The 27,456-nt window shown below is 59.3% G+C and overlaps 1 protein-coding gene across 1 annotated transcript; it reads right to left on the reverse strand.

The window, feature by feature from the left end:
• On the reverse strand, window positions 1-27,456 carry CA5A (carbonic anhydrase 5A). The gene is made up of 7 exons (XM_015537797.2): window positions 27,300-27,456; window positions 23,825-24,022; window positions 10,353-10,471; window positions 8,191-8,286; window positions 7,978-8,040; window positions 3,879-4,034; window positions 1-1,069 (listed from the first exon to the last, which is right to left on the reverse strand). Exons 1-7 carry the CDS (start codon window positions 27,454-27,456, stop codon window positions 926-928), a joined length of 933 nt encoding a protein of 310 aa, XP_015393283.2. The 3' UTR covers window positions 1-925.

Genomic DNA, 27,456 nt, shown 5'->3' on the forward strand with positions numbered 1-27,456 from the left:
TCCATTTATACTTTATTCCTGCAGCCGTCAAAATCCCAGGGACGGACGGATGGACGGACACCGGACCGGTGGCTGCCAGGGGCTGGGGGAGGGGGCAGTGGGTCCCAGGGGCAGAGCTCCAGTCTTGTAAGATGTACAGATGGGGACGGGTGGAGGGGACGGCTGTACGACCTCGCGAAGGCACCGCACAGCACAGAACTGTTCGCTTAAATGTGGGTAAGACGGTCACTTACGTAATTGTGTTTCAGCACAGTTAAAACTCAAAACCCCACAGGGAGAAACCGTTACATGCCTTCCAGAACGGCCGTGAGGCGGCAGCGGGCGCTGAACAGCCACCTTGGACAGCCCTTGCTCTGAAGGTGGAGGCGGGGCTGTGGGCCGAGGAAGACGGGCAGCTTCTGGGAGGCGGGCCAGGCCTGCCCGCGCCTGGAATGTTGGGCTTCTCGCCTCCAGAACCGAGGGGCTACACATGTCTGTTGTTCTAGCCCCTCTGGTTTGTGGTCATTTGCCGCAGCAGCCCCAGGACACTGACACAACCCAGGAATCTGGAGGTGGGAAAGACGCACGTGGGGCCCAGTCTCTGCGTCGCCCGGGAAGCACGGGGTGGCCATGAGTGAGGAGAAGCAGAGAGAAGAAAGCACAGACTGCCAGGGGCTGGGTGGGTGACCTCAGTCAGTGGGTGCTTGCTAGGGCGCTGCCGCGGGGCCCCAAGATAGCCCGCGTCCCAGATTTCCATTCCTCACCATGCTTAAGTTTCTTTGAAGTGATTTCTTTTCCTTGCAACTGAAAAGTCCATTGACTGAGACAACGATCTCTTTCTCTCTTTTTAACGTCAGAGGTTAGGTCTGATCAGACTGTGAAGCTTGGGACACAGAACTTCCTCTTTTAAAAGTCAGTTCTACCCGCTGACTCGGATATAATGCATTTAGAATCTCGTGCCCTCTTCCACAGGCCGGAAGGATGAACGGACCTTCCGGTTCATCAGGGCTTGAAGTGGACGGTAGTTGTTCACCATGGCCTTCTCTTCCTCACCAGGCGCAGAAAACAGGAGCGTGCGAAAGGCGGCCAGCTGGAACGGACGGCAAGCAGAGTGAGCTGGGTGCGGGTACGGCGGGAACCAGCTCCCGAGCGTCCCTCCTGCCTTGCACAGCCGCCCCCCACACACCGAATCCGGGTGGCCCCGCGTGACCAACACGAGGCGGCAGAGGTGACTCCCAAGCTGGTTCAGAAGACGCACTGCAGCTATCTTGCTCTCTCGCGTCCCTTGCTCTGGAGAAGCCGGCCGCCATGTTGTGAGGACACCCAACCAGCCCCCCGGGAGGGGAGCCGAGGCCCTCCCCCCCACCCCACCAGCCGACAGACAGCACCACCTTGCCAGCCACGTGAGGGAGCCGCTTTCCAGTCCCACTGAAGCTTTCAGACAACGGCAGCCCCCCACGGCATCTGACGACAACGCCACGGGCGAGCCCAAGCCGGAACCCCGCACGTCCTGACCCACGGCAACTCGGAGAGGTAATCGTGGTTATAGCTTCCTCGAGTCGCCACCTTTTGGGGCTGTCACACAGCAACAGAAACGCAGGTGCACATAGGCGAATAGGTCCACATGCCCACAAACATACTAGATATACTAATCCATATGACATAACTGCCAACGTAACGTTGGAGTCATTTCTCTCTTAAGGAGCTAAACGTCCATTTCTTTATCATCTCGTTTGTTCTGAGTATACTCAGGGGCTCGGTGACAATCAATCGCGTGTCCAGTTACAAGCGGGGCTGGGACGGCGTATTGAGCAGGCTCGATCTGGACGGCCGGCTGGTGACCTCCCCCCGCAACCCCCCCGCCCTGGTGCGAGGGGCGCGGAGCCCGCGGGCTCAGGCGCTCAGGCACAGTGCGCCCACCCGGGCACGCCCGCTGGCTCTCCCGGACACACTGTGTTCCTCCTCCCCTCCAGCTGGCGACCTCCTGCCACCGTCCAGGGGGTGCACGCTCCTCCCCGCCAGGTCCCCTGGTCAGGGTGAGGGGCTTCTCATCCCGCGTCGGTGTGTGACATTCCCCACCCGGTCTTACAACACGATCGTGTTTCTACTCCCCCCAGACAGCAGTGTGCAGGCACTGTCCTCTTTGTCACCACCCACCTCCCACCCTCTCCGGCTACAGTCCCTGAGTGACGCGGGGCCATCTTGTGACCAGGGTCCTCCTTGTGTCTCTGACGGTTCTGGTTTGGGAGAAGAGTGGATACTTCTGCTTCCCACAGCAAACGGCGTCCTTCCGGGACTTTCGTGTGAGACGACAGTCACAGAATCGCAAGGCCGGAGCCTCAGAAAGACTGCGCGTGACTGGCGAGGCGGGGCGGGGGCCGGGGCAGCGAGCTCGCTGCGGGTCTGTCGTCCCCAGACTCCGGGTGGCCCGACACAGACAGCCTGTCTCCACAGTCGTGAGATTTCCAGAGGAAAAAACACTCTGATTTTTAAAATGGAAACAGGTAATATCTATCTACTTACTTTAGGGGGGGGAAGAACGCTGAGAAAGGAAGAGGAAGAAAGTGAACGCGCTGCAGAAATGCTGGGGCGGCCAGTAGTAACTGTGTGGGCGGATCTGTGGGAGACCGGACACTGCTCTGGGCGCTCACTCACCTCCTCCCTGCCCCGTCCGCTTCAGCCTTGCCCGCTGGGACCCGCTGTGGCCGACGGGACACGAGCAGACGCCATGCCCGCAGGCGCCTCAGTTGGTCCCGGTCGTGTGCTTGTCTTCTGAGTGTCTGTCCGGACCATGGAGACCGGCTCTGGGGAGCCACTGGCCCAGGGAGCATGAGACACACTGGGCCCGACCCAGACCCCAACCACCCTGCCATCCACAGCCTAAGACAGAGTCTCCCCGGCCACCCACCACCTGCACGCAGGAAAAGTAAATGCTTGTTTTGCGCCATTGAGTTTTGGGGCGCTTTGTTATGCAGCATTGTTGTAGCAATAGCTGACTGATGTAGTCCTTCCGGAATTTTCTCCCAGCGTATATCACGTCTTTAGGTGAGAGAGTTCTGCAGTCTCCACTGTTTACTGTTTGGACATCCAAGGGAGCAGGATGAACCCTAAAATCTTCTCTTCTCCTTCAAGGACCCCTCTTCTTGAACGGCTTTGCAAAATCCATCGATGACATTCCTTTCTTGGTTAATGTGCTCACCCGAAAATACCTACTGAGGTCCCATTAGGGGCGAGGACCCAGGTCCCGATTACAATGTCACTTCCGTTCCTGTAAAGTGACTTCAGCCCGAGAGACTGAAGAGCAAGCCTTGAGCCCACTCAACCGTGCGTCATCAGGGATATTCTCCACGTCCGAATTCGAGACCGCTAGAGATCAGGTAGAGCCAAAAAGCGTTTCCTTATGTGTAGTCCCTGCCTCTCTCTCCCTGCCTCTCGATCTCCACCCCGTCTCTCTCCCACACTATTATCTCGGGCTCAGAAGAACGGAACCCCTGTTCAATCTAACCTGGCTTCTGTTTCAGTCAGAAAATTCTTCTTGTGGGAGAATATCCAAAACACACCGGAGAGGGACGCCTGGGGGGCTCAGTCAGCTCAGGTCACGATCTCGCGGTTCATGGGCTCGAGCCCCGCGTCAGGCTCTGTGCTGACGGCTTGGAGCCTGGAGCTGCTTTGGATTCTGTGTCTCCCTCTCTCCCTGCCCCTCCCCTGCTCACGCTCTGTCTCTGTCTCTCTCTCAAAAATAAACATTAACACACACACACACACACACACACACACACACACACACACACACCAGAGAATAAAACCCACGACACTCACTCACAGCATCTTGGGGACACAGAGCAAGAGGGGTGGGTTCGTTCAGTGCCTCCTGCTATGCTGGGTCAGGCACAACTCACCTGGTTCCGAGCCACTTGGACGGGCTCCTTCAAGATGATCCAGGTGACCGACTCGGTTAGCGGAGGGGTGGTGAGGGACCCCGGGTAGGTCCAGTAATCCCGGCAGGCGGGCAGCAGACAGGACGGCTGGAAGGGGCCCATGGCCACCTGCGCCCCCTGGGGGACCAAGACCACAGGCGGCGTCAGGTCTCAGACTGAGACGGGGGGCGTGCAGGAAGGAAGGGGATGGCACCCCATCTTTACCCAAGTTTGTTCCCGGGATAAAGACGGGGGTTGGGGTGTGGTGGTCACGTTTGGGAGCAGTAACAAGAAAACGTGACCGTCCTGTGCAGAGCAGGGACCCCCGCCCGATGCTTACACTTTTCCTTTAAAGTTACTCAGTTTTGGACACCTTGGCTGTGAAGAAAACATTACATTTTTAAAAACTGTGGCAAAGCCACGTACATAACCTGAAACTCGCCACCCTCACCACTTCTGAGCGTGCCTTTCCGTGGCGCTAACTACAGTCACATGGCACCCCCCCCCCCCCAATCCGTCTCCGGGACCTCTCCGTCTTCCCAAACAAACTGCGGCCCGTCACACGCCAGCTCGCCCCCCTCCCCCTGCCCCTGCCCCCCCCACCTCTTTCTGTCTCGGGGAACTGACGCCTCGTGTCAGGAGGACCCCACCGCGACTGCCCCGCGTGACGGCCGGTTTCACGGAGCACAGTGTCCTCCGGGTTCGGCCACGTTGTAGCAGGTGTGAGGAGCCCCTCCCTTTCCAGGCGGAGGAACATTCCACCGTGTGCACGGCCCACGCTCTGCTTACCCGTCCGCCCCCCTAAACGGACACCCGAGTTGCTTCCGCCCCTCGGCTCCCGTGAGAAGTGCTGCTGAGGACACGGGTGTGCCGACGCCTCTCCCAGACCTTGCTCTGCGCTTATTTGGGGGTAAGCAGCCAGAAACGGAGACGCTGGATCCCACGCCAACTCCGCGTTTAATTGCTTGAGGAACCGCCAGGCTGTTTCCCGTAGTGGCTGCACCAGAAAATACTACCCTTCTGGGACACCCGGTCTTCCCCTTGAGGCAGCGTCCCCTGACCCTCACGCCAGGACCCTCCTTCTCCGGACAGCTGGCCTCGACCACCGTGCGCCGAGCTCCCTGTGCGGCAGCCCGAGGGGATGCTGTCAGCACGTCCCCGGCTCGGGAGTCTCTGTTCAGAACTCACGCCCCCCCCCCACCTCCCAGCTGGAATGAGCAAGCAAGAAACAAAATCAGGAACGAGGTGGGGGGCAGGGAGCCCGCAGACAGGGACCCCCCCCCTGCTTCCGCCCAGGGCTGGGCCCCCTGAAGAAATCCACCAGCAGGGGTGGGAGCACCGAGGCTGTGGTCCGGATGCCGCTCGGCATGGCGTCTGGAGCAGGTGCGAAGGAGAACCTCTCGGTTCCCCAGCCAGAGGCCCTCGAGCAGGCTGTCGCTCGGTGAAGGTAGGATGTCTCGGGGTCCCTGGGCTTGGCAGGCCCAGTACAGCGCCCCCACCCTGCTCTGCAGAGGCGGGGCAGGCCCGGGGGCAGCGCAGCACTGACCGGCACCCTGTGTGCCCAGCTCTGCTGCGGTCCCCGCTCCGGGCCGGCTCTGCGGGAGGGTCTCCCGGCACGGGGAGGACACACGCTCGGCCTCGGGGGAAGGAGACCTCCCTGCTCGTCCAGACCCCGCCACCCAGCTGTCAGACACAGGCGCTTGGGGCCCAGGCGGCCCGGCTGTACCCTAACTGCAGTCCCCCCAGTCAGACACGGAGCCCTTAGGCAAGATGTCGGAGGTCAGGATGGGAGCTGCTTCACCCCTGCCGTCGGCTAGCACTGCCCGGCTGTGCTGGCTGTGCACTGTGCGAGCAGCAGTCTAGTTAACGCGTAAGGAACAGCAGCAGCGGGGCACCTGGGGGGCTCCGTGGGGTCAGCATCAGACTCTTGATTTCGGTTCACGTCACGGTCTCACGGTTCGTGAGTTCGAGCCCTCTGTCGGGCTCTGCGCTGACGGGGTGGAGCCTGCTTGGGATTCTCTCTCCCCGCCTCTCTCAAAATAAATGGATAAAACTTAAAAAAAGAAAGTGGACTTGAAATACAGTTCACAGAGCCCGGAACCCACACGTTTACAGCTCCCAGGGCTCTGGCGTTCCGTATACTCACGGTCGTGATGTGCGGCCATTACTGGTCAGCTTTAGAACATTCTCCGCACCTCAGAAAGGACCCCAGGAAACAAAGAACCCCAGTAGATGCTCTTTAGCGATCACGCACCCTAAACTCCCCTCACCCCCCGCCACGAATCTGCCTTCTGTCTCCACGGATTTGCCTGTTCTGGACGTTTCCTACAAAGAATCCTATTCTGTGTCGCCTTTGTGAGCAGGTTCCCGCTCAGCGTTGTGTCCTCAAGACCTGAGGCGCCCCAGGGTGCTGACGGGCCGGACACCTCCCGAGGCTGTTACCGCCAAGTTTCAGGACCACCTGCGAGAGCTCCTGCTCCCTCAGCGAAGGAGAAAGTAAGACAGTGGGAAGTGACTTTCCCAAAGCCACGTAAAGAGTGGCAGAACCCAGACGCTGCGGCAAGTCTGTCCCACCCCGGGAGTGGGGGGCGGGGGCCGCGGCCCGTGCACCCACCGCTGTTCCTTGCTAATTGAAACTTCGGGAGGACCCACGACCGTGCATGTGTCAAAGCCCAAAGGATGCACGCCACAGAGGTGGCGTCCGAGGCTGCGGATGTAAAGAGTGGCCACGTCGGTGGCCCCCAGCGTGGGCTGCAGGCGGGGCCACGGAGTCTGGCGGGGTTACCCTCACTGCTCCACGAGACACACGCTCCCGCTCTACAGGCTTTTTGTCCCCTAGACCCTCACTCTTATTTCCCAGGGGAGGAGCCAAAGCCCAGGGGGAGTGTCAGGCCCACGGATGAGGCCCCTGCTGACACCACGTCTCCCGTGAGACTTGCCCACCAGGCGCTAGGTCGGCCCGTGGGGAGACGCGCTCCAGGGCTTCCGTGGAAGGGAACAGACGCCGGCGTAAACAGCACCTCCCAGCCAGGTCCTCTCTTTCCCACCAAGAGGTGGAGGCCACGCCGTGCGGGGGGGGGGGGGGGGGGCCATGCACGCGGAAGACCTCCTGGGCTTACTCTGGCTGCAGACCAGCGGGAAAGACGAGGCTCCCAGCACCTTGACCTTGCGGAGTTCCTGAGCTGCAGGACGGGGCAGCGGGGGGTGATCTGGTCTTGGCCCCAGGAGGCCGGCCCGGAGGTCAACATCAAGGGGGAGCACACAGACCCCGTGAACCCGGCGAGGAAGGGCTGGCCCCCAGCTTTCATCTGGAGCCACTCTTGTCATTGTTACCACGGGTCGGGGCCCATCCGTCCAGGGACCACCGTGACTCCTCGAGTCCCGGAATTCTTTTGTTTGGTACCTGAACAAATAAACTACATTTCTTTGGAATTTCCACCCCTCCATCAAAGTCCTTTCACAGCTGTTGTTGGAGAAAAGCTGCAATGTTGTCATTGTCTTTTGAGCTTTAGTGCAGGAAGGTGCACGCGGGGAGCTGGGGGGGGGGGCCGAGCGGGCGAGCTGGCGAGACTCCCCCCGGTCCCCCGGCGTCCCTGTTCTGCTGGGATGGGGTGGTGCTAAGTTTCCCCCCAGGAGTGTGCCGGGTGGCCCGCGAATGGACGCTCTTAAATGTTAACGGTTAGGCATTTATTTCAGTCGGTTTAAAACAAATGTTATCCCTGGTAGATGCCATTGCCTGGGACAAGGCTAACGATTTTTAAAAAACGACAGCGTAAGGAAAAATACTAAGTAACAAATAGTGCCCGTGGCAGGTGAACATGGCAAAACCCTGAATTCTGGGAAGCTCACATGGGAGTCCGGCACCCCCGTGGTATGGAGGAGGGAGGGGCCCACGGGGAGCAGGGCCCCGTGGACGTCCCCGTGGACGCGGGCATCAGCCCCAGTGAGTCCCATTCCCAGGAGTGGACTCAGACCTCCCCCAGCCCCGCCACCCCCTTCTGCCAAAGTGGCCTTTAATTCCTGCAAACGATCGTTAATTAAGCCAATTCTGGAGCCGCTGGTTTCAGGCTGCGTGGCCTACCTTATGCTTGACTTCTGGCAAGACTTCCACCAACTTCTGCAGTGGCTCACGGTGGGCCCCCAGCTGCAGGGCGCGGACGAGAAAGGCTCCTTTGAAGAGGCAGCAGGCGGGAGGGGGGCCACACCGCACTCTCCACGGACGGGGTTTCAAAGGCAGCTCCTGGCCACCGCGCACCCGCCCCGCCCCGCCAGGGGAGCCGCGCCCCAGCATTACCTGTAGGAACACGCCTATCACGGCCAGGCCGCTCTCCCCCAGGACAGCTTCTTTGTAACTTCGGTATTTCGCAGCATTCCAGTGAACCAGGTGCAGCTGAAACCCAGGAGAAAGGACGCGCGTTCACACGAGGCGGCCGTGGCCTCCCCGGGGCAGCCCGCGCGTCCGTTCCGCAGAGTCGGGCCCGCCGCCCACAGCTCCCGAACTCGGGGCAGACCACCCGGCGAGGCCGATGTGAACGGTGTAACATAGGAATCGGTGCCGGGACGGCTGCCTGTTGCCGGGACGCTCGGTGAAATCTGGATTTCAGATGAACGGCGAACAATTTTTAATGTCAGCATGTGGTCCCAATCGCATTTTCTTCCTACGTCTGTCACCTCCCTTGAACTTCGTCTATGCCCTTACTTCACATCCCTCCCTGGGTTTTCCCGAGTCCTATTTCGCCATCAAGATTGGCCAACTGACAAGGCTTTCAATGAGGGGCAGAGGACGAGTCCGGGACAGACGCTTTCCTGGGTCGCTGGCCAGCGGGAGGCAGGGTGCCGGGGCCTGGCCAGGCTTCCGTGTGATGAGAGCTTGTGGCCCTGCCGATGCTGAGCTTGGCCCAGACCCAAGAGGGGGCTTGGGCGTGGGCACGTATTTCCTGGTGTGCTGGGGGCCTTTCTGAACGGTGACCCTACCACCAAGTCCACACCGACAGACTCCAGAAAGCCCTCCAGCCTCCCGTGGTCAACTAGCCCCTCCCCACGCAGCCGCTGGAGTCCAGGACTGGGGGCACCTGGTGGAGGGTGTGGGGTCCACATATGCTCCAGGCGGCCCCTCACTCCCAACCTAACCCCAGTGCTCCCAGCCACAGGCACCGGGGCCACCGAGGGCGGTGTGAGCTCTCCCCGCCCGTCCATGGCTCACCCGGAACCCCCCTACCTGTTGTCCCAGTTCAGTCTCCCAGAAACAAAGACAACTGGGCCCAAGGCCCCAACTGTAACTGCTTCCTTCACGGACCCACCAGTGACTGGATTTGCCTTCCAAACCTCCACGGGAGACGGGCGCTCCCACGTGGGCCGGAGGCCTGGCCGGGAAGGGCCCTGCAGCCCCTGCTCGGCCGGTTCAGGGAAAGCCCCCGGCGGGCCCAGGCTCTGCTCTTGCTTCTGTGCAACAGCCTCTTCCGTTAAGTCAGCTGATCATTAAAAACCACGTGCAGACACACAGTTCCCGAGATAGAAGGCTTGCTGCGTAAAAAGCACGGAACCGGCCCCGCTCCTTCGTGTCCGTGTTATTTGTCAAGTTGTGTCTACTTACAACCAGAGATGTAACTTCCTGTTCATAAACCGTCCCCGGAGGTCACCTCTGGGGCTGGGATCACAGGTGGGTTTCATGTTTTACTTTGACTGGGTCCCAGGCCTGTTCGAGCGACAGCATCACCTCCACCGTGATGGCAGCGAAAAGTTAACACAAAAACAGCCCCTGACCTGAGATGCATCAGGAAGTCAGGTGGTTTGTGGGCGGACGGACACGTGATGAAGCGAATGTGGGCAAAACGCTCGTGGTAGGATCTGGGCGGCAACCTCGCGGGCTCTCCCTGTGCCGACCTGCCAGTCACCGTTGGAAAAATTTCGTGACGAAATATTGGGGAGAGTCAAAAAGGCACCGCTCGCCGTCCCACCGTACCCGCGAAAACCAATTCCTAACATTTATCCTTACACGTTTTCTTTACGGATTCCCATCTGGGGATGTTGCAAATGTCTCATCGTTTCAAGAAGGTGATTTCTGTCGTGAAGATTTTCAGGTCTCAGGAGAGGCCCCGAATGCCTTGAGAGACAGGAAGCTTCTAGTCCACGATCGACCAGCAGCGCGGACGTGGCTGCATGCCGGGCTAAGGGCACAGACTCTGTTGTTGAATCCCAGCTGGCTGATTTGGCAAGTCACGTGGCCACTCAGCACCTCCGTCTCTCCTTCTGTCAGAGGACAGTATGAATAGTACCCTCGCCCCAAGATAGCCGTGTGGGTGGGACGGGCAGGATGGCCTGGTCCAGCGTGAGCGCGGGGAGTCCCGTGCCCCGGGAATCCTTTCTCTGGGCAGCCAGGCTGCTCTGCCGCCCTACGAGCGAGCCTGGCACGTGGAAAGCACCCACGTCTTTGGTGCTAGGATAGCGTCTACGAACCTCTGCTGGGTACGCGCGGTCATCCACCGTGTGCTCCGAGCCCCACGCGTCCACCGCTCCCCAATGGAAGTGGAACTGCTTTAGCCTGTAGTGGTTTTCCAAGGGGCCGCCGCTGATTCCTGGAAAGTGAAACCAGCAGACCGGTGTGTTAGTTTGTCCGTTGTCGTCGGACCGGGGTTTGTCTCAGTGTCTACACTGAGGTCACACAATTTCGCTCTGGAGAGATTGACGTCCTGCTGAAATGACAAACTGGAAGGCGGGCCCCGTGCGAGGCGGCACCTTGTCTGTTCACCCCTGTCCCTGTCACCGAGCCCCAGCTGGCCCACAACAGGCTCAACGTAAATGCCACAGTGGATGCAGAGGCCAGTTCTGCCACCAGGTGGCGGCAGGGGGCTCAAGCCCGTTTGGTGCAGCCGTGAAGGTGAAGAAAGCCATTTCTGAGATGCACACCAGTCCTCAAAGATTTCCAGACTTTTCTTTAATAAAAAAAAAAAAAATGATGTCTTTTGAATGAAAAAGTGGCAGCTTAAATTCCATCACCAAAACGAATACGTAATGAGCGGGATGCTCACCTAAGCAAATCCTGAGATATAACAGGCTACCTTCTCCGTCAGGCTGAACTGAACGCAGCCCATGGTCAGTCTAGTCCCACCGTATGACCAGACTTTATGGGAACACCGTTTTCTAAGTCACCCTGAGTCCCCGGCGTGGCATCTCCAACAGCTGTTAGCATGAGGCTCAGGGACACAGACGGGAGTGTCCCTCAGGGGGGAGGCTGGCTCTAAACTGAGGAATTGTGGGCGCCACCCCGAGTCCAGGGAGAGGGCTGGGAATCCAATGCCTCCGGGCTAGCGGGCCTCTGGCTGCACTTTTCTAGCAGATTTCCACCAACAGTTGCTGCAGATATGATGGTAATGGCTGTACATCTCGCTTTTAACTGAAGGGAGCACGTGGTACTGGGCTGCAGACCCCAGCAGATCCCCGGGGTGGCCTTACCCACATCAACGCCTCTGCGTGGCGAAAGCAGGGAAAACATTTAGTGGTGTGGCGGATGCTATGACGGTGTCAGAGGCTACTGGCGAGGGGTGCTTTCTATCCTGTTTTTGCCGTAAAAAGTGTAAGAAGCAGAAAGCACTGAGCCGATTCTGTTCACGATTCTGCCCTCGACCAGATCGTAGAGCTTCTCGCCGTGTTTCCTCACTTGGAAATGAGCGTTGTTGGTCTAGAACAGCATTAGGGTCTCACTTAGTTGAGAGGCTGTATGGTTTTACGAGGTGATCTACTCTCCCGAGCACACATACATGAACGATATCTCAATTTTTAAAAGTACACAGAAAGAAGCGTATACAACACTGTAAGTCACGAGGTCTGAATGTACAGGTGCCCACGGCACACACAGCGTGAGGAGCGTCTCCGCAGGCGGGAAGGCAGGATGGATGGGAGAACCTCCCAGCGGGTTCGAATTGCAGGGCTTTAATGGAGATTTTCTGCGGCTGAAAGTACACAGGGGGATGATTTTTTCCCCGGAGGGGACATGATGCTCGGGCCCACTGGCCCTTGTAGCTTTGGGTCGCATCGTCATTTACTAGGGGAGGTGAGGCAGGTTGCCAGTAATCCCAGCAGTGGGAGCTAGGATTTGAGCCCAGATCTCACACCAAATCTCACGCCTTTTCCACTTGATCCTTCGAAGCAGGAAACACGATCTGAGGAAATTACAGGACCACGAACTCGGGCAGCGGAAACCTTTGTGCTCGTTCCCGCCTGGTGTCCGTGGCCCGAGGGGCGTTTGCAGCACTGGCCAGCCAGAGACCTCGTGCCACCAAAGCACACCCATCAGTGACCAGGTGGCAAGCCTGAGGGGTGAGGGTGCATCCCACCAAAAACACCCGTGTAGAAAAATCTCCCGGGTTGTGAACCACAGAGAGCCGGGGGTGGGAAGCCGCTGCGGTGGGAGGGGCCTGTGGGAACGCCCACTACTCCTTTCTCAGCCCGTGAAGAGCTGTAGACTCAGACTTTCTCACCCTCCGCCCGTGGACGTGGCCTCACGCTCTCCCCTGAATTCTTCACCGAAGCAGCCTCCCGCCAGTGGCCTCCTGCCTATCTGCTTCCACAAGGGAATGAAAATGGAAACCCACCCTTCGGAATCCTGGGGCTCAGGCCCCCCTCAGAAAAGAAGGGTCCTCTTCAGCGGGGCCTCCGGGACAGGTATCTCCTTCATGCTGACATCTGACCCCCCGTAGATGAACATCACTATCCCGGGCGGGCCGGGGACCAGGCGGGCTCATAACGCAAAGCCCAGAAGGCTGTGGCGCCTCCTAGCCTTGTCATATGCAAACACAGACAAGGAGATCAGCAAATGGTGAGCTGGTCTGAGAAGATAAGTGAGGGGAAGGAGGTGTGCGCACACAGAGGAGAGTTTATAGCCTGGGCTGGGCTGGGGGGCGGGGCCTGGGCTGGAGGGGCGGGGCATGCTGAGGCAGGCTGGCGGACACGCGTGGAATCTGCGTGGAATCTGGCCGTTTGGCCAACGCAGGGCTTGGTCTCCCTTTCGGCCTTTACGTGCACCTCAGGAAGAGTGAAACAGCAGGCCAGAAAGCACAATTTCTATTTTCAAGAACGCCCTAGGTCACCCGGCGACCCCAGCCCAGGCCTGCCTGAAGGTCCAGCCCCTTGGCTTGTGTAGCCAAACTCCACCCCCTTCCCTGCCAGGAAAGTTAGGAACTCAACTTACGGCTGCAGCTCTGGATAAAATAACCTCAAAATGACTTTTCATAAGGACAGTGTACTGTCAGGGTAATTACCTTTAATTAGACAACGTTAAAGAGCAAGCCTAATTCGTGAGCTGGGGGCCTTTCGCTTGCCAGGCCCCACGCCCCAGACTTGGGCATCAGTGGGCTGTTTTGCACCCAGCTGTCTCCCTGGGCAGGGGCATCGAGACGTGATCGGGGAATTACACCAGCAGCAGCCAGACCCTCCAAACACCCCGAGGAAGCTGGCCCCATGCTGAAATCTGCTGTCCCCAGATGCTATGGTCTCGGTGCTTACAGCCGTCGCCCTTAATAGCCATCTATTTGTAGTTCGGTGCTTTTACCAAGATAAGCAGGCTTTTGGCAGGCACGGCTGTTTTAAGGCTTAAAATAAGTACAAGAGAAGTTTGAGATGCTCTAATTAGTTAACACTGAAAATAACGCAACATCGCCAAGTATCAGCCTGTTCTTGGTGCCACCCTGGGATCTAACGAACATTCCGAAGCTGTGACACACGAGAGCTAAGAGTTTGCATGTGTTCCCTGGACCAGGAAGACCTCTGTCATTCTCTCAGCAAGTGGGAACCTCAGCTGGCGGCCAGCACACTATCCGTGCTCCAGCAGCACAACCCCACCCCCTAGGATCCTGCATAAAGGGAATCCAGATTGCTCTCTGGTAGTTACGCTCTAAGGTCATCACATATTGGCTCCAGTTTTAGGGTTTTTTAAAAATTGTTTTCAAGGTTTATTCATTTTTCAGAGGCAGAGAAAGAGCATGGCAGGGGGGCGGCTAGGGGCAGAGAGAGAGAGGGAGACACAGAATCCGAAGCAGGCTCCAGGCCCCGAGCTGTCAGCACAGAGCCCGACGCGGGGCTCGAACTCACAAAACACAAGATCGTGACCCGAGCCCAAGTCAGACGTTTAACCGACTGAGCCGCCCAGGCGCCCCCTTTGCATAGGCTCTTTTGTTTCTCTGAATCTCGAGACAATGACACCTACTTTGTGGGCACACGGTGAGCATCAAATACAGGAATGCTTACACAACGGCCCCGGACACGGCCCCTGGAGCCCAGAAGGGGCTCTACAGGTGGTTGCACTTTCCGTTATAATTACTGGTATTGCTGTCATTACTAAAAATATCATCACCATCATCATCACCATCAAAGCAGAGATATGCAGAGACCTGAAGCCGCCACTGTCACTCCCCAGAGAGGACCCCCAGACCTCGACGGGCAAACACACTTAAGAAAGTGTCCGTTAGAAGGGGCTGGGCCAGCCCCCGAAGCACAGAAGAAGTCGACGCCCTCCGATGCACCGCACCCTCTACGAAGCACTGGGGACCGAGAGGGAACGAGACAGATGGGGCCCTGTCCTCTTGGAGCTCGGAATCCGCAGGGACAGGCAGTCAGAAAATGCGTAGTGAGCGCGAGCAGTTAGGGGCGTCGTGGCGGGCACGGGGGGTGCTCTGGGGCCCTACTCTGAGCACCACAGCGGGCCTCCCTGAGTAAGTGGGGCTTCCTCTGAGCCCTAAGGATGGAGACAAAGAACAATTCTAAGCAGAAAGCAACAAGAGGCAGGGCGGACGGGAGGGAGAGAGAGCGGGCCACCGAGGCGGCACAGACGGAGAGTCCGAGGGGCTGCGGCGTGGGGTCTGCACGGGGCGCGAAGGGGCAGGTGCGGCAGAGGACAAGCCGGGCACTGTTGTCAACAGACCGAGTGTTCCTGTCTTTAAAAGCAGACGCGTCACGCAGGGTTTGCCCAATGCCATCAAGTGTTTGATTCTTCAACTGCCCTGGCCTGACTCCAAACTGTCCTCCCGGGAAGGCGTGCAAGGGGGACACGTGCCTGGGTGTGGGCTCGAGCCCCTTCCCAGACAGTGTCCCCTCTCCCGAACATGTCCCAGGGGTCCACTGGCTCAGAAGGCCCTAAAATCATCCTCCCGAGGCCTCCCCGTGGCTCCTCGCAAGTCCCTCCTCTTCCTCCCCGCCCCCCAGGGGTCTCCCCCCTCCCCATCCCCTCCCAGATGGTCTCCCCTCCTCCTCCTCCCCCTACGCCCCTCCAGGCCTCACGTTCTGTATACTCTCTACAACTGGCCCTCTTCCTCTTGGAGATCTCCTTCTGTCCCACACACCCCTCCTTCCGCCGCCCTGAGGGCCACACAGGGTTCCCGGGAGGGCGCCAGCCGGAGGAGGGCGCGTGGGGAGGGGTGCGGGACGGGCAGGGGCTTGCACTCAGCACCCTTGACGTGGGTCACCTTTCCAATTTACCTTTCCGTGTACGTCCCGACTCGAGATGTCCTTGCGAGGGCGGACGGCGCCTTGGGCCCTCAGGGCTGCACCGGCTCGCGGAGTCCTTACCGGAACTTTGCCGAGAGATCACGGCATGACCTCTCTGCCGCGGACGTCCAACCGGAGCTTCTTGGGCACAGCAAGAACGATTAATTCCTGGGTGCCCCTCAGAAGCAGCGGTCAGCGGCATTCCAGTGACGGAGAGCAGCTACCACACTGGGCATTACGATGTGACAGGTGGCCCATTTCCAGGTTGATTCCCGTTAAGTGGAGCGTTTTGTCAGACAACTGCCCTCGACACCAAGGGCAAGGCCATGACGGACCCACGGGAGTGGTCGGGGAGGGTTGGACCAGACGGGGGCTCAGCCTTGCCACGTTGGCTGGGAGCTCCCCTCGGCCCCTGGGCACATAATCTGTTCCCAAGCCCCACAGAATGCAAGCCCGGAGAACCACACTCCACCTGACCCGCAAACAAACGACTGCCTCTGCCCTCCCAAAACCCGTGCCCAGGGACCAAGGGAGGAGACAGCAGATAGATGAGGAACGAAGGTGGAAAGAACTCGAACTGGATAGACCGCCTACAAATTTGCGGGACAAGATAACTGCTCTGGGACATTTCAGCTCCATCAAGGCGGGACTGTGGTCAGTGCAGCCACACGCCTCTCCGTGAGGCCCAGGACCCCCTCCCGGAGTCCCCTCCTCCCCCAGGGCAGAAGCTTGGAACTACCTCCCGCCTCCCTGCAGGCGCCTCGCCTCCCGCAGCAGGTGGAAAGGTCCCCGGGACTCGGGTCCTGAGTGGGACGATGCCGGGGACAGAGAGATAGCAGAGTGGTTCCTGCTGCCGTGTTCCTGACCCGACTCCGGGCCCCATCTCCCGCCTGCCTTCCCGGGAGGGAGCCCCGGATTCTCCCAGGCAGCTCCGTTTTGGCTTGTGTGACTCGAGTCAGCTTCTCTGGCTCGCACCTGACGGCCCCCACGGGTGGAAGTGAAGTCTGCAGACCTCACCGCTCGGCGGGCCTGCCTCCACTCGAGGAGCCAATGTCCACTGAGCGCCTGCTGTGTGCACTGGGTGCTGATCTCAGTGGTGAGTGGCCTCGCGCTCAAGGACCTGGGCCCAGCTGGGATCTCTTGGCACTGGCCGTGGTTACCAACTGTGCTTTGGGGGATAAAAGGCTGTCGTTGGCCCCACTTTACAAGTGACTTAAAATTCACTTTGACGTTGGAAGGAGCGTTAATGTACCTGCGGCTCTGGCGCCCGACGCCTCAAACTGCCCATCACTGTCCTTGCAAGTGAGGGACCCCCCACACGGGCAGCTGACACGTCAGGATGCCGCCGACCCGCCAGCAGTTCCAGATTTTCTCCCTCTGCCAGCTGAGTGGGTCACACGGAGTCCCCCGTGGTCAGAAAAGGCCAGACCCCGCCTGGCCGGCGGCAGCTTCTCCGCCGTCTCCGTGCTCCCCCTAGTGGAAGACGTTAGACGCGCACATGGCCCGAGCCCCGCTTGGGTCATTTCATTCTGAACAAAGGCAACAACTATCATCGAATTGTTAATTCAGCTCCCAGAGCGCCAAGTGCTTCCCAGAGCCCTCCTTAATTCCTCCGGAGCCAGGCGGACCTTCCCTTTACAGAGGAGGAGACTGAGGGTCAGAGAGGACCAAGGATCAGAGAGTTTAGGCGACTTGGTAGAGCTGACGGCCTGCTCCCTCCGCACGCTTCTCTCTCTCTCTCTTTCTGCCCCACAGCAGGACCCTCACCCCCATGCTGTACTCCCCCTGCACCTTCAGGAATACTTGTGTGGCCTCTGGGGGCAGAGACGCAGCACAGGGGCCTGGCCCCCCCACAGGACACAGGTCTAGCTTGTGGGACAGAGGTGATTTCCCCTCTGTGGCCTATTCCCCGCCCCCCCCCCCCACACTCCCCTAGACAGGTGCACGGGGTGGGAACAGGGATAGGGCAGCAGGGCACCCGGCCTCCCTGGCGTCAGGCTCTACCCTGCGAGGCTGCAGAGCCCTGGCTCCTTTTCTGTGGACGGCGAGCACGGCGTGGGGTTTGGAAAACAGCCCTCGGCTGAATGTTGGATAAGGGCGTCCCCTCTCCACGTGTGGGAACACTTTCTATTTTTGGGGGGTAATTGCCAGGATCCAAGGGGATAAAAGCTGTACCCCGCTCAGCACATGGCTTTGCCACACGAGGAGCACCCGGCCACGTCCAGCAGCAGCATCGACTATGGGTCACTGAACACGCGTCTCTTTCGCGACCTCTGAGTGCCCATCTGGCAGACTGGGCGGGCGCTGTCACCCCTTCCAGAAGGATCTCCCTTCGGGACTGGGCAAGAGGGCTTCCCGGGAGAGGAGGTGTGTGTGGGGGGAGAGGAGGCCGATGACGGGCCCTGCCTTTGCCGACTTTCCTCCCTCGCTCCCTCTGCTCCCAGGAAGCTCTCTCCCTCCAGCGCCCCTGCACCAGCCCCCACGGCCCCGGGCCCGGGCCGTCAGCTGCTTCTCCAATCCCTTGGAATGCCCCGCTGTCTCCACCTGTCATACATCATCCCTGGCTGGCGCTAATCTCGAAGCGTGAGTATTCCTCGCCCTCTGGAAAAAACTGCTGGACCCTTCTACGCTGACGGAGAATGTCCTCGGCCTCCCGGTTATGTTTCTGTCTGAGTTTCTGGCGGTCACCTGTTTGCGTAACCGGACCTGGGTGATCACAGATCCTGCAAAATTACTTCTACGGCGAGTGCCTTCCCCGCTCACTTCCTTTCCTGCTCGTGGGGCACTTCCTTGCCGTCGATCCAGTGTTTTTTTGAGTTGTGGGACTGTCTCCTTTTTCTCATTTTCTTGCCGCAAACGTGTTTTAACGGGCTCCAGTCTTCAGCTGCGTTTTTCATTTCCTTTGCTCCTGGCAGTTCCCAATTTCCAGTGGCAGTGAGCAAAGAGGACGGGAGAATGTGGAAACAGGGAGAGAGCCTGGGAATCGAGCTGGGGGTGGGGGTGGGGTGTGGGGCATGTGAAATTGAGGAGGAGAGAGAGAAAGGAAACTGGGTTTTTGGGAAAATGACAAGTAAAGTAAAACCAGATTGGCCTGGGTGGACACGAGCCACGGGGGGAATTATCTAGTAATTTATATGGCCAGAGAGAGACACCCAGATAATTCTTTCGGTCTGTGGCAGTGGCGGGGGGGGGAGGGAGGGGGTGGCGAGTCCCTTTGGATCAGATTGGGAAGGTGGTGCCGAAGCCAGAAAGTGAGGGTCAGGCCCAGGTCAACGCACAGGCCTGGCTGCATCAGGGCGCAACGGTCTTGAACGCTGACGGCCGCCTGACTCGGGTGGGCCGGGGTCAGTGCAGGGTCAACAGCAAGCATGCCAGGCCCGGTGGAGAGAGCTCGGGGTGCACCTCCCAGCCCCGGCCACCCTCTCTTCTGGGCACAGCACCTTGCTGCAGGGCGGGCTCGTCCTCCGTCACCGCGGTGCGCTCCAGCCGCCACGCGGGGCTTTGAGGATCAGCCCCGGGGCCGAGCTGTGATCGCCGGGGCAGGGGCGCGGTCTCTCCAAACCGCTCACTCCGGAGGGTGAACCAGAACGGCAGGTGTGTCTCTGGCCCGGGATGACCCCACCAGAGCGGAGCAGGGGCCCCAGGGAGGATTCAGCTTCCTCCCACCTTCCGTTCCATTCCTTCCACTCCTTCTGTGGGCCGTCCACCACCTGACTCAGCCACAACCCGGACTTTTCAGGATCTGAGCCGATACGTTTCCCCTTGTTCGCTTCGGCCAGTCCGAGTCGAGTCTCTGCCACGTGCAACGGTCTTAGCCAGTACAGACGAGGCCTCGCTTGGAGAGCCCACGAGAGCTCAGAGGCAGCAGGGACTGTGGGGGGGGGGGGGGGCAGGGCCTGGGACAGTGACGCGTGGGACCGACTGGAACTGGGCCCTGGGAGATGGCCGAGTTCTCCTCCCCGCCTGGGATCAGTGACTGTTGGAGACTGAGGCCGGCCGTGCGGGAGTATTTACACCAGGGCAAGCGGGCAAAGCTGCCAATGGCTTCCGGTCCCTCCCCCGAGCCCTAGAGGGCCAGGTGCCAAACCCTTGCCAGCACGCCGCTGGCCAGGCTCACCTGGGCTCGGCTTCCCCGAGGACCCACCTGGGGTCTCCAGGCCCCGTGCTCTGACCGCCCACCTCTGTGGGTCAAGTGCAGCGTCCCCCCGGCCCTGGGCCTCGGGGACCCAGGCTGCCCCCGCATCGCATTTGAGCAGAAGGCGAAAGGAGGGAGGCGGCCGGTTCCCAGGTGACTCCCTTCCGTTTCTGCTCTCTCAACTCGGTCACTTTTTTTGGTCTTCTGTATTAGGGCTCTGGGAAACAAGGGGCGGGATTATCATTACTCAAACTGACTTAAGCAAAAAGAGAGATTTATTGGTCCGGGGGCTGCTTTGGCCTCAGGCACAGCTGCATTTAGAGGCTCCGACAAGGGCCTCAGGCCTCAAGTTTCCTCGCCCCTCTTGGCTTTGCTCTCCCCTGAAGACCGGCGGGCCCGGCTCCCGGCTGCCCCCGCACAACACAGGCGGGAAGGGATTCTCTTCCAACGCCTCCCAGGGGAGCTCTGGCGCTCAGCGGTCTGACCGGGGTCGCACGCCCGCCCCGGGACAGATCCCGGAAGCAGAGAGAGGCTGCCGGGGCTGGCCGTGCCCAATTCTGAGTTACTCTTGGGGTAAAAATTCCAGAGATTGAAATTCTTGACCAAGAGGAGGCCGTGCGCGGTGACTCGGGGGATAATTACGACCTGTGATAGCCTCGTTCTCCAGCCTCGAACCTGAGCCTGAGCTCCCGTGGGGTTCAGAAACATCTAGAGCCCAAGTCACAGGTGCTGTTAAGACGCCCATACAGAAATAACAGCAACAACCTCACCCTGGAAGCATCACAGAGACGTCCCCGCTCCGCCTGTCAGGGCAGTCGGGCGTGGGCTTGGCCGGCACCCTAAGCAGCTGCTGGCTCTCTGGGGACCTAACCACGAGCCCAGGACCTTCTCCCCATGTGCCACGTGGGGCCAGCGCCTTGGCTTCACGCCCGACCTCTGTGGATGTTGGGTGCAGATTTTTCCCAGAGAGAGGTCACGCTTGTGAAGTTCCCTGCTCTGGAGAGCACAGAATCCCGTCGTGCGGGCTCTGTGACTTCTGGCCACGGACGTCTCTGCACCTCATTTTTCTTATCTGTCAAATGGGAGCCAACACCCATCTCAGCAATCCTCAGGAGTACTCAAGTTTCTGCAAGCAAAGCGTTGCCAAGGAGAAGGGTCCAGCAAACAGCGGATGCGGTGACTCCGGTGGGCTTTCCAAGCAGCAGGAACTGGGTTTGAACCTGACCCTCCACTCGCTGTGCTCGACCTTGAATGAGCCACGTCTCTGGGCCTCTGTCCTTGAGGAGAATGAGGAGACAGACGCTGTCCGCTGTGGTGTCTGCTTAGGGCCATGCTGTTATCCATTGGATGGAGGTACTTTTTTTTTTTAACGTTTATTTATTTTTGAGACAGAGAGAGACAGAGCATGAACGGGGGAGGGGCAGAGAGAGAGGGAGACACAGAATCGGAAACAGGCTCCAGGCTCTGAGCCATCAGCCCGGAGCCCGACGCGGGGCTCGAACTCACGGACCGCGAGATCGTGACCTGAGCCGAAGTCGGACGCTTAACCGACTGAGCCACCCAGGTGCCCCTGGAGGTACTTTTGAAAGAGGATGTTCACTCGTCTGTGCGGCAAAGCTTCCACCTTCTAGAAACAGCATCGCAATTTACCCTGGGACCACTGCTTCCCGGAGCATGTGGTCTCGGTGAGGCTATCACTCGGCGTTACAGGTGCTCCACTGACCAGCCACTGACGAGGTGCCACGCTCAGCCACCACACCCTTTCCCCTGGGAATCTGAACAATTTTTGTCAAATGTATCCTAACGATACACAGGCAGAATTCCTAAGTGACCTTCGACGCTCTTTGTATTTTATGACTCAAAGGAAAATAAACCTATGTAGATATCAGTAAGACCCATAACTGCACATATAATTATACGGGAGGAGTATGAATTCTAGAGGAACACATCCACAACCATATCTGTTTTTCCCAAAATGATTACTACATTCACATAACTAATAACCAAGCAACGGAAAGTTCAGGAACTATTATTCTTTGTTCAGTCTTTTCAACTTGCTGCATAAGGGGCACCTGGCTGCCTCGGTCAGTAGAGCATGAGGCTCTTGATCTTGGAGTCGTGAGTTCAAGCTCCACATTGCGGGTAGAGTTTACTTCAAAATAAATCGGGGCACCTGGGTGGCTCAGTCGGTTTAGCGTCCGACTTCAGCTCAGGTCATGATCTCACAGTTGACGGGTTTGAGCCCCGTGCCGGGCTCTGTGCTGACGGCTCGGAGCCTGGAGCCTGCTTCGGATCCTGTGTCTTCTTCTCTCTCTGCCCCTCCCCCGCTCACGCTCTGTCTCTGTCTCTCAAAGATAAACATTAAAAAAATGTGTTTTAAAAAAACAAAAGCGATGAAGTTGCTGCACAAAAATTTTTTAAAATGGTACAAACCACACTGAACCTGGAAATTCAATTTTGGTTGCTCCTTGGGAATCCGGACTTGGAAGAGACCAGCGAGGGCACAGAAGGCGGCCCACCGAGTAGGTGAGCACACACATCGCTATGCCGGGCAGCTCCTGTGCTTTCTAGGGTCTCAGAACACAGCTTCCCCTTCTCTCCTTTGAGCCCATCTCATCCTTCCCAGAAGTTCCTCTGTGCGCGCCTTGGCCAGAGTTGGCATTTTGCCACCCCCCACCCCCTTGCCGGCCTCAGCAAACGCCATGTGAGAGGCGTGCCCGAGGGTCACGGTGAAGACCAACCTGGGGAAGCCCCCACCCCGCAGCCGCTCCGTCCATCGGAGGCAGGCCGGTTGAGGCTGGGCCTCCGCTCACCATCCAGCCCCTCTCCCGGGGCCCCCGGAAGGCCGGCACATGGGCTGCACGTGGCTCAGGGTGCCCGGAGTGGGGGCTGCGGCCGCTCGCACACTTCCAGGCCGGGTGACACGGAATCAGCGTCAGGACAGAGCCAGGACGCAGGGCTGACACCTCCCGGTGACGGCGGGAGCAGACTGACAGTCTAGGGCCGACGCTCGGCTCTAACGAAGGCTCCGCACGCCCTGCGCGAGGGCAAGGCCGCGAGCAAGCTCCCGCTCCGGCGTCCTGCTGCCGGTGACCCAGGAAGGCGGACTCAGGTCAGCAGCCAGGGCAGGTGGCAGCAGCCTGCTTCGGGAGCTGGTCCGTGCGACGCCGGGAGCGAGGCCTCGTTTCTTCCTCCAACAGCCTTTGAGGCGGGCGCCCTGCTCCCCACTCCCGAGGGGAGAATTGAGGCTCCTTTGTTCCCTTAACTCCTCATTCGAGGTTCATCCATCAGTTTACTGAGCACCTGTGACGCTCAGCATAAACTAGAGGTCTTGCCCTCCTGGGCCTGGCGTCCTCGCAGGGCGATGATGGGGAAGTAAGATGACTGGGTGCGTGGAAGGGGATGGGCTGAGGGCTGGCCCACGAGGGACCTGGGACTGGGGGCTGGGCCGGGGGTCCCCAGATTCGAGCGCTCCCAAGACTCAGCGTAGAGCCGTACGCGTGGCTAAGATTTATTACAGCGAAACGACGCAAGCACATTCTGTAGACGGCGCTGCCTGGAGGAAACCAGGCGCCGGCCTCCAGAGCCCTCTCTCGTGGAGTCACACGGGACACACCGGGTCCCCCCGGCATTGAGCCGTGACAACACGTGTGAAGTCACGTCCACCAGGGAAGCCGGTGAGAGGCCTGCTGCCTAAAGTTTTCCACTGGGGGCTGGCCGCGTAGCACCCTCTGCCCGTCCACGCGACAACCCCCGCTCCCAGAAGGAGGACGGGCGTGCGGCATAAACAGGGTTTACGACGATACCGGCAGGTGCTGAAGGAAGGCCAGACGGAATCCGGCAGCAGTCCCGATGGAAAGCAGGGGTGGAAGGCAGCTTCCCAGACCTCACGGAGTCCCTGCTCCGTCCCCTGTGCCTCACAGCCGCTGGGCGTCTTCTGGGCAGGAACCAGCGAGGGGCCCGGCTCTGGACGGCCTGCCTCGGCCTTGGTACAATTTCATTCTGCCTCCGCTTGCGGGCCCCGCCCCCACCGCGCCTCTCTCCCCCACCTGGTCCGCTCTCCTCTGTGACCTGCCGTACATGTGCGTTTCTCTTGGCACATCGTTTCTTCCCGACCGGCCCCCAGGATGTGCAGCAAAGCCGTGCAAGTGCCGGGCGTGGGCGTCATAATCCTTCAAGTGAGCGTCACCTCCCTGCCCTGCGACGCTGAGATGCCTCTGTTCTTTGCCCCCAAACACCACGCGTCAGCAAAGCCCCGGTCCCCTTCTCTGCCCAGCCCGTAGCCTGGCTGTGACAGGCCCTGGCCCCAGCTCACCTGACCCCTCAGTGGAGTCGTCGAACTCCACCTGGAAGAAGTAGCCGGTGTTCCAGACGTAGAGGCAGCTCTCCGCGGCGTAGGAGACCGTGAGAGGCTTCAGTCGCAGGTCGTAGACGCTGTCCCTGCAGCGGATGTTGATGGGGGACTGCCGGGTGCCCCCCGGCACAGAGACGGGGCCCTTCCAGAGGGGGTGCCCTGGGGTAGAGAGAAGGAAGAGAAGGCCTCCACTGATCCACTGGAGTGATTGGTGCCTCAGGGCAGGTGGCCTCGTCACAAACAGGGCCCCAGAGGAGCCAGGTCTCTGGAAACCGGCCCAACGCGGAGCCCGGGGGCCGCCAGATGCCCAGCAGCCCAACCCCGGCCCTGCACGCGGGGCCTTCGCTTCTTCTCCTCGCTGAACCCTCCCCCCAAAACCGGCTTTCCCGCGTGGCATTGATCTGCTTTGGATCCGCGGTCATCGTCACGGTGTGGTCACGGGAAGTCCGTGCCCCCCCACCCCCACCCTGGGGCTCCAGCCCACAGGGGTCACAGGAAGTCCGTGCCCCCTCCCCCCCCCAACGTGTTACATTTGCACACAGGGCTGCCAACCACGTGCACACAGTCTCTGTCCCCAGTGAAAGGGCGTTGCTCATGACCGCGAACCATGAGGTGAGGTTGCTTGGATCCTGATCGGGCTCCCGGGCCTGTTCCTGGCGGCCGTGTGCCTCCAGGGCGAGGGCCGCGCAGCAAAGTAAGTCTGGTCTTTGCCGACGCAGATGTCTGACGGGAAGTGATCAAAGTAATACGGTATCTCCTTCTCGCTGACTCAACACCTCCCTCCGTGGGCCAAGCACCAGCCTCAGGGCCAGGAAGGACGCACTGAACGGATGTGGACCCGCCCCGCCGCCCGGCTGAGCCAAATCCGGGAAGCCTCGCGGATGCATGAGCCACAGGTGCCAGCTCACGTGTCCGAGAACTTGCCCACGCGGGCCCTGTCTGCCATGGCCAGGGTGCGATGCCCCCGCCAGCACGGATGTCACCAATCCGGCCCGGGGAAGGGACGCGCTCCCTCGGCGAAAGGTAGCTCCCGTGGGTCCCGGGGCGTGGCCAGGGAATGTGGGATTGAGATGACTCTGGAACATTTTACAACGCTGTCAGTGTTCTCTCTCGGCCGAGCCACCGGCGACTTTCGGTCACACAGAGGTCCCCTGACCCGCGGTTTCTCTGCCTGCGGTTCAGCAGCTGGCGGTCAACCGCAGTCGGGCAGCGGACGATCCCGCTTCTCACGTGCTATCGGGTCGCTGATGGCCTAAGGCTCGGTCACTCATCCCGCTTCACCTCATCGCCTGGGCGTTTTATCACCTCACGTCATCGCCAAAGTGAGGATAGTGCGGTAAGGCCGCGGTGACGTTACCTTGACTACGACGTTCCGGTTTTCTGTTTTATTATCGGTCCCGTTGTTCACCTCTGTGCCAAATTTACAGATTAAACTTACTGTAGCTATGCGCGTTTAGGAGAAAACAGTCTACATAAAGTTCCATCCCTTCTTTCCAGAATCCCAGGGGCTCCTGGAACGGCCCCCGGCCCCCGATAATACACTGGGGGGGCGGGTGGTGTATTTAGTAACAAACTCTCTTTATCCCCCAAGGGAAATGTTCTGCCAAGTACCGACGCACAAGACGCTAACATGAGGCACACACCTCTCAGGAAGCTCCAGTCTTCCTTGGGCGGAAGAGACTGTCCAACGTGGCGTTCTGAAATCGCCGTGGAGCCCTGGGGTTCCCCTGAAGGTAGTCTGAAGACCAGTTGACACAGAACGTTACTCTGTCCTGCACACGGGTGTGGGGATGTGCGAGGATGTGGTTGGTCATAGTTAGAGATTGGAGCCCACCTCACATTCCCCAAAAAGGAAGTGGTTCAATACGGAGGTATCGACGCTATGGCTCAAGGTGATAGTAACAACAGTCAGTGCCTGGGACGCGGTTCCCCGTTCTAGGCCGGTCCATCCCCGGCCTCCTCTCTGCCTCCCACGGCGCCATGTGATAAGTACCGTGATTTCCCGGGGGTCAAGGGGGGAAGGCACCTGCCGAGGGGTCCGGAAGTGGCGGGGCCAGAGTTCCGGTCAAGGGGGCTTGATGTCCGTCCCGGTCACACCAAGCGTAAAAGAAGGGACGGTTGTGAGGATGTCTCCAGTCGAGTCGAGAACACCCAGGTGCAGATCGACGTGTCCAGTGGGGTCCGTGTTTGCTTCGGTGAGAAGCCTTGTGAATGCGTGGACCCGTTTCCCGTGCGTGGAGGAAAGCGTCAGAGGTGAGCCCTGAAGCACACCTAGCGGTGGCCTCTGGGAGCTGGGCTCGGAGGCCGGTCAGGTGTGAGCGCCTTTCCGTGTGGTCTGAAGTCTACAGGTAGGTCCAGGGCAGGGCCCAGCGATTTACTTCCGGCTCCCGGTGCCGACCTTGCTGCCATCCCGGGCACCCACTCCGAGTCCGAGTCCGGAACGTTCACTGGGAGCCCACTGTGCACCGGGCTTTCTGCATGTGGTTCCGTGTCTACATGACCCAATGAGACAGGCGCTTCTCCCATTTTACAGGCAAGGAGACTGGGGCTCAGGGGGCATGAAAGCAGCCGGCCCCGCTCTCACCTCTGACAAGAGTCACTTGTCCCGAGTGACCACACTCAGGATCCACTGAGAAGAAGCCCAAGCTCTTCCCACTGGCCAACCTGGACGGTGTGGATATTTTAGGAATGAAAATCAGGAGTGATCTCATCAGCCAGCCTTTTTTTTTTTTTTTTTTTTTTTTTGGACAGAGGAGAAATCTGAGACCCACAATGAGGGAGGTCGCAGAATGTTAAGGACCCTGCCGTCAGGGTGCGGCTGACCCAGGGCAGTCTTTGGTTGGATGATGTGTTTGTTTGTTTTTTTAATTTTTTTTTTAACATTTATTTATTATTGAGAGACAGAGAGAGACAGAGGATGAGCAGGGGAGGGGCCGAGAGACAGGGAGACACAGAAGCGGAAGCAGGCACCAGGCTCTGAACTGTCAGCACAGAGCCCGACATGGGGCTCGAACTCACAAACCGTGAGATCATGAGCTGAGCCAAAGTCGGACGCTTAACCGAGGGAGCCACCCAGGTGCCCCTGGATAATGTGTTTACTGCACGTTTGCTGAGAATGGTCTAGGCCTGAGGGGTTCTGGAGCTCAAACGACTGGCTGGGACTGGTTGGCAGGGCTAATTTCTAGGAGGCTGGATGGTCCTAGTAACAACCCATCCCAGGAGGCACTTGCTAACTGTCTTCTTCTGAGGGTCTCACCCTCCTGATGGCCCCACGGAATGGAGCTGAAAGGAATTGTCCAAGTTCACCCACAGGAAAAGGAGACAGACCGGGAACCTGAACCCCAGCAGGCCGGTTCTAACGCCTCTCATTTTGGAAGACGCTACAGAATTAGCCAAACATCAAAGTGCATCTGGGGAAATCTGAGGGCCCACTTACCAGTATCAGTCTGACTTCTCTGCACACAAGGACCCTGTGAGCACCTTCGCTCCGGCCTCAGCGGATGACGGCGGGGGGTCCCCCACATCCGCTTGACAGAGACGGAGAAATCGGATGACTTCCAAAGGCTCCTGCCCAACACCGGGGTCCTCAACAT

This window comes from Panthera tigris, chromosome E2, assembly GCF_018350195.1.
Source record: "Panthera tigris isolate Pti1 chromosome E2, P.tigris_Pti1_mat1.1, whole genome shotgun sequence".
NCBI classification, from domain to species: Eukaryota; Metazoa; Chordata; class Mammalia; order Carnivora; family Felidae; genus Panthera; species Panthera tigris.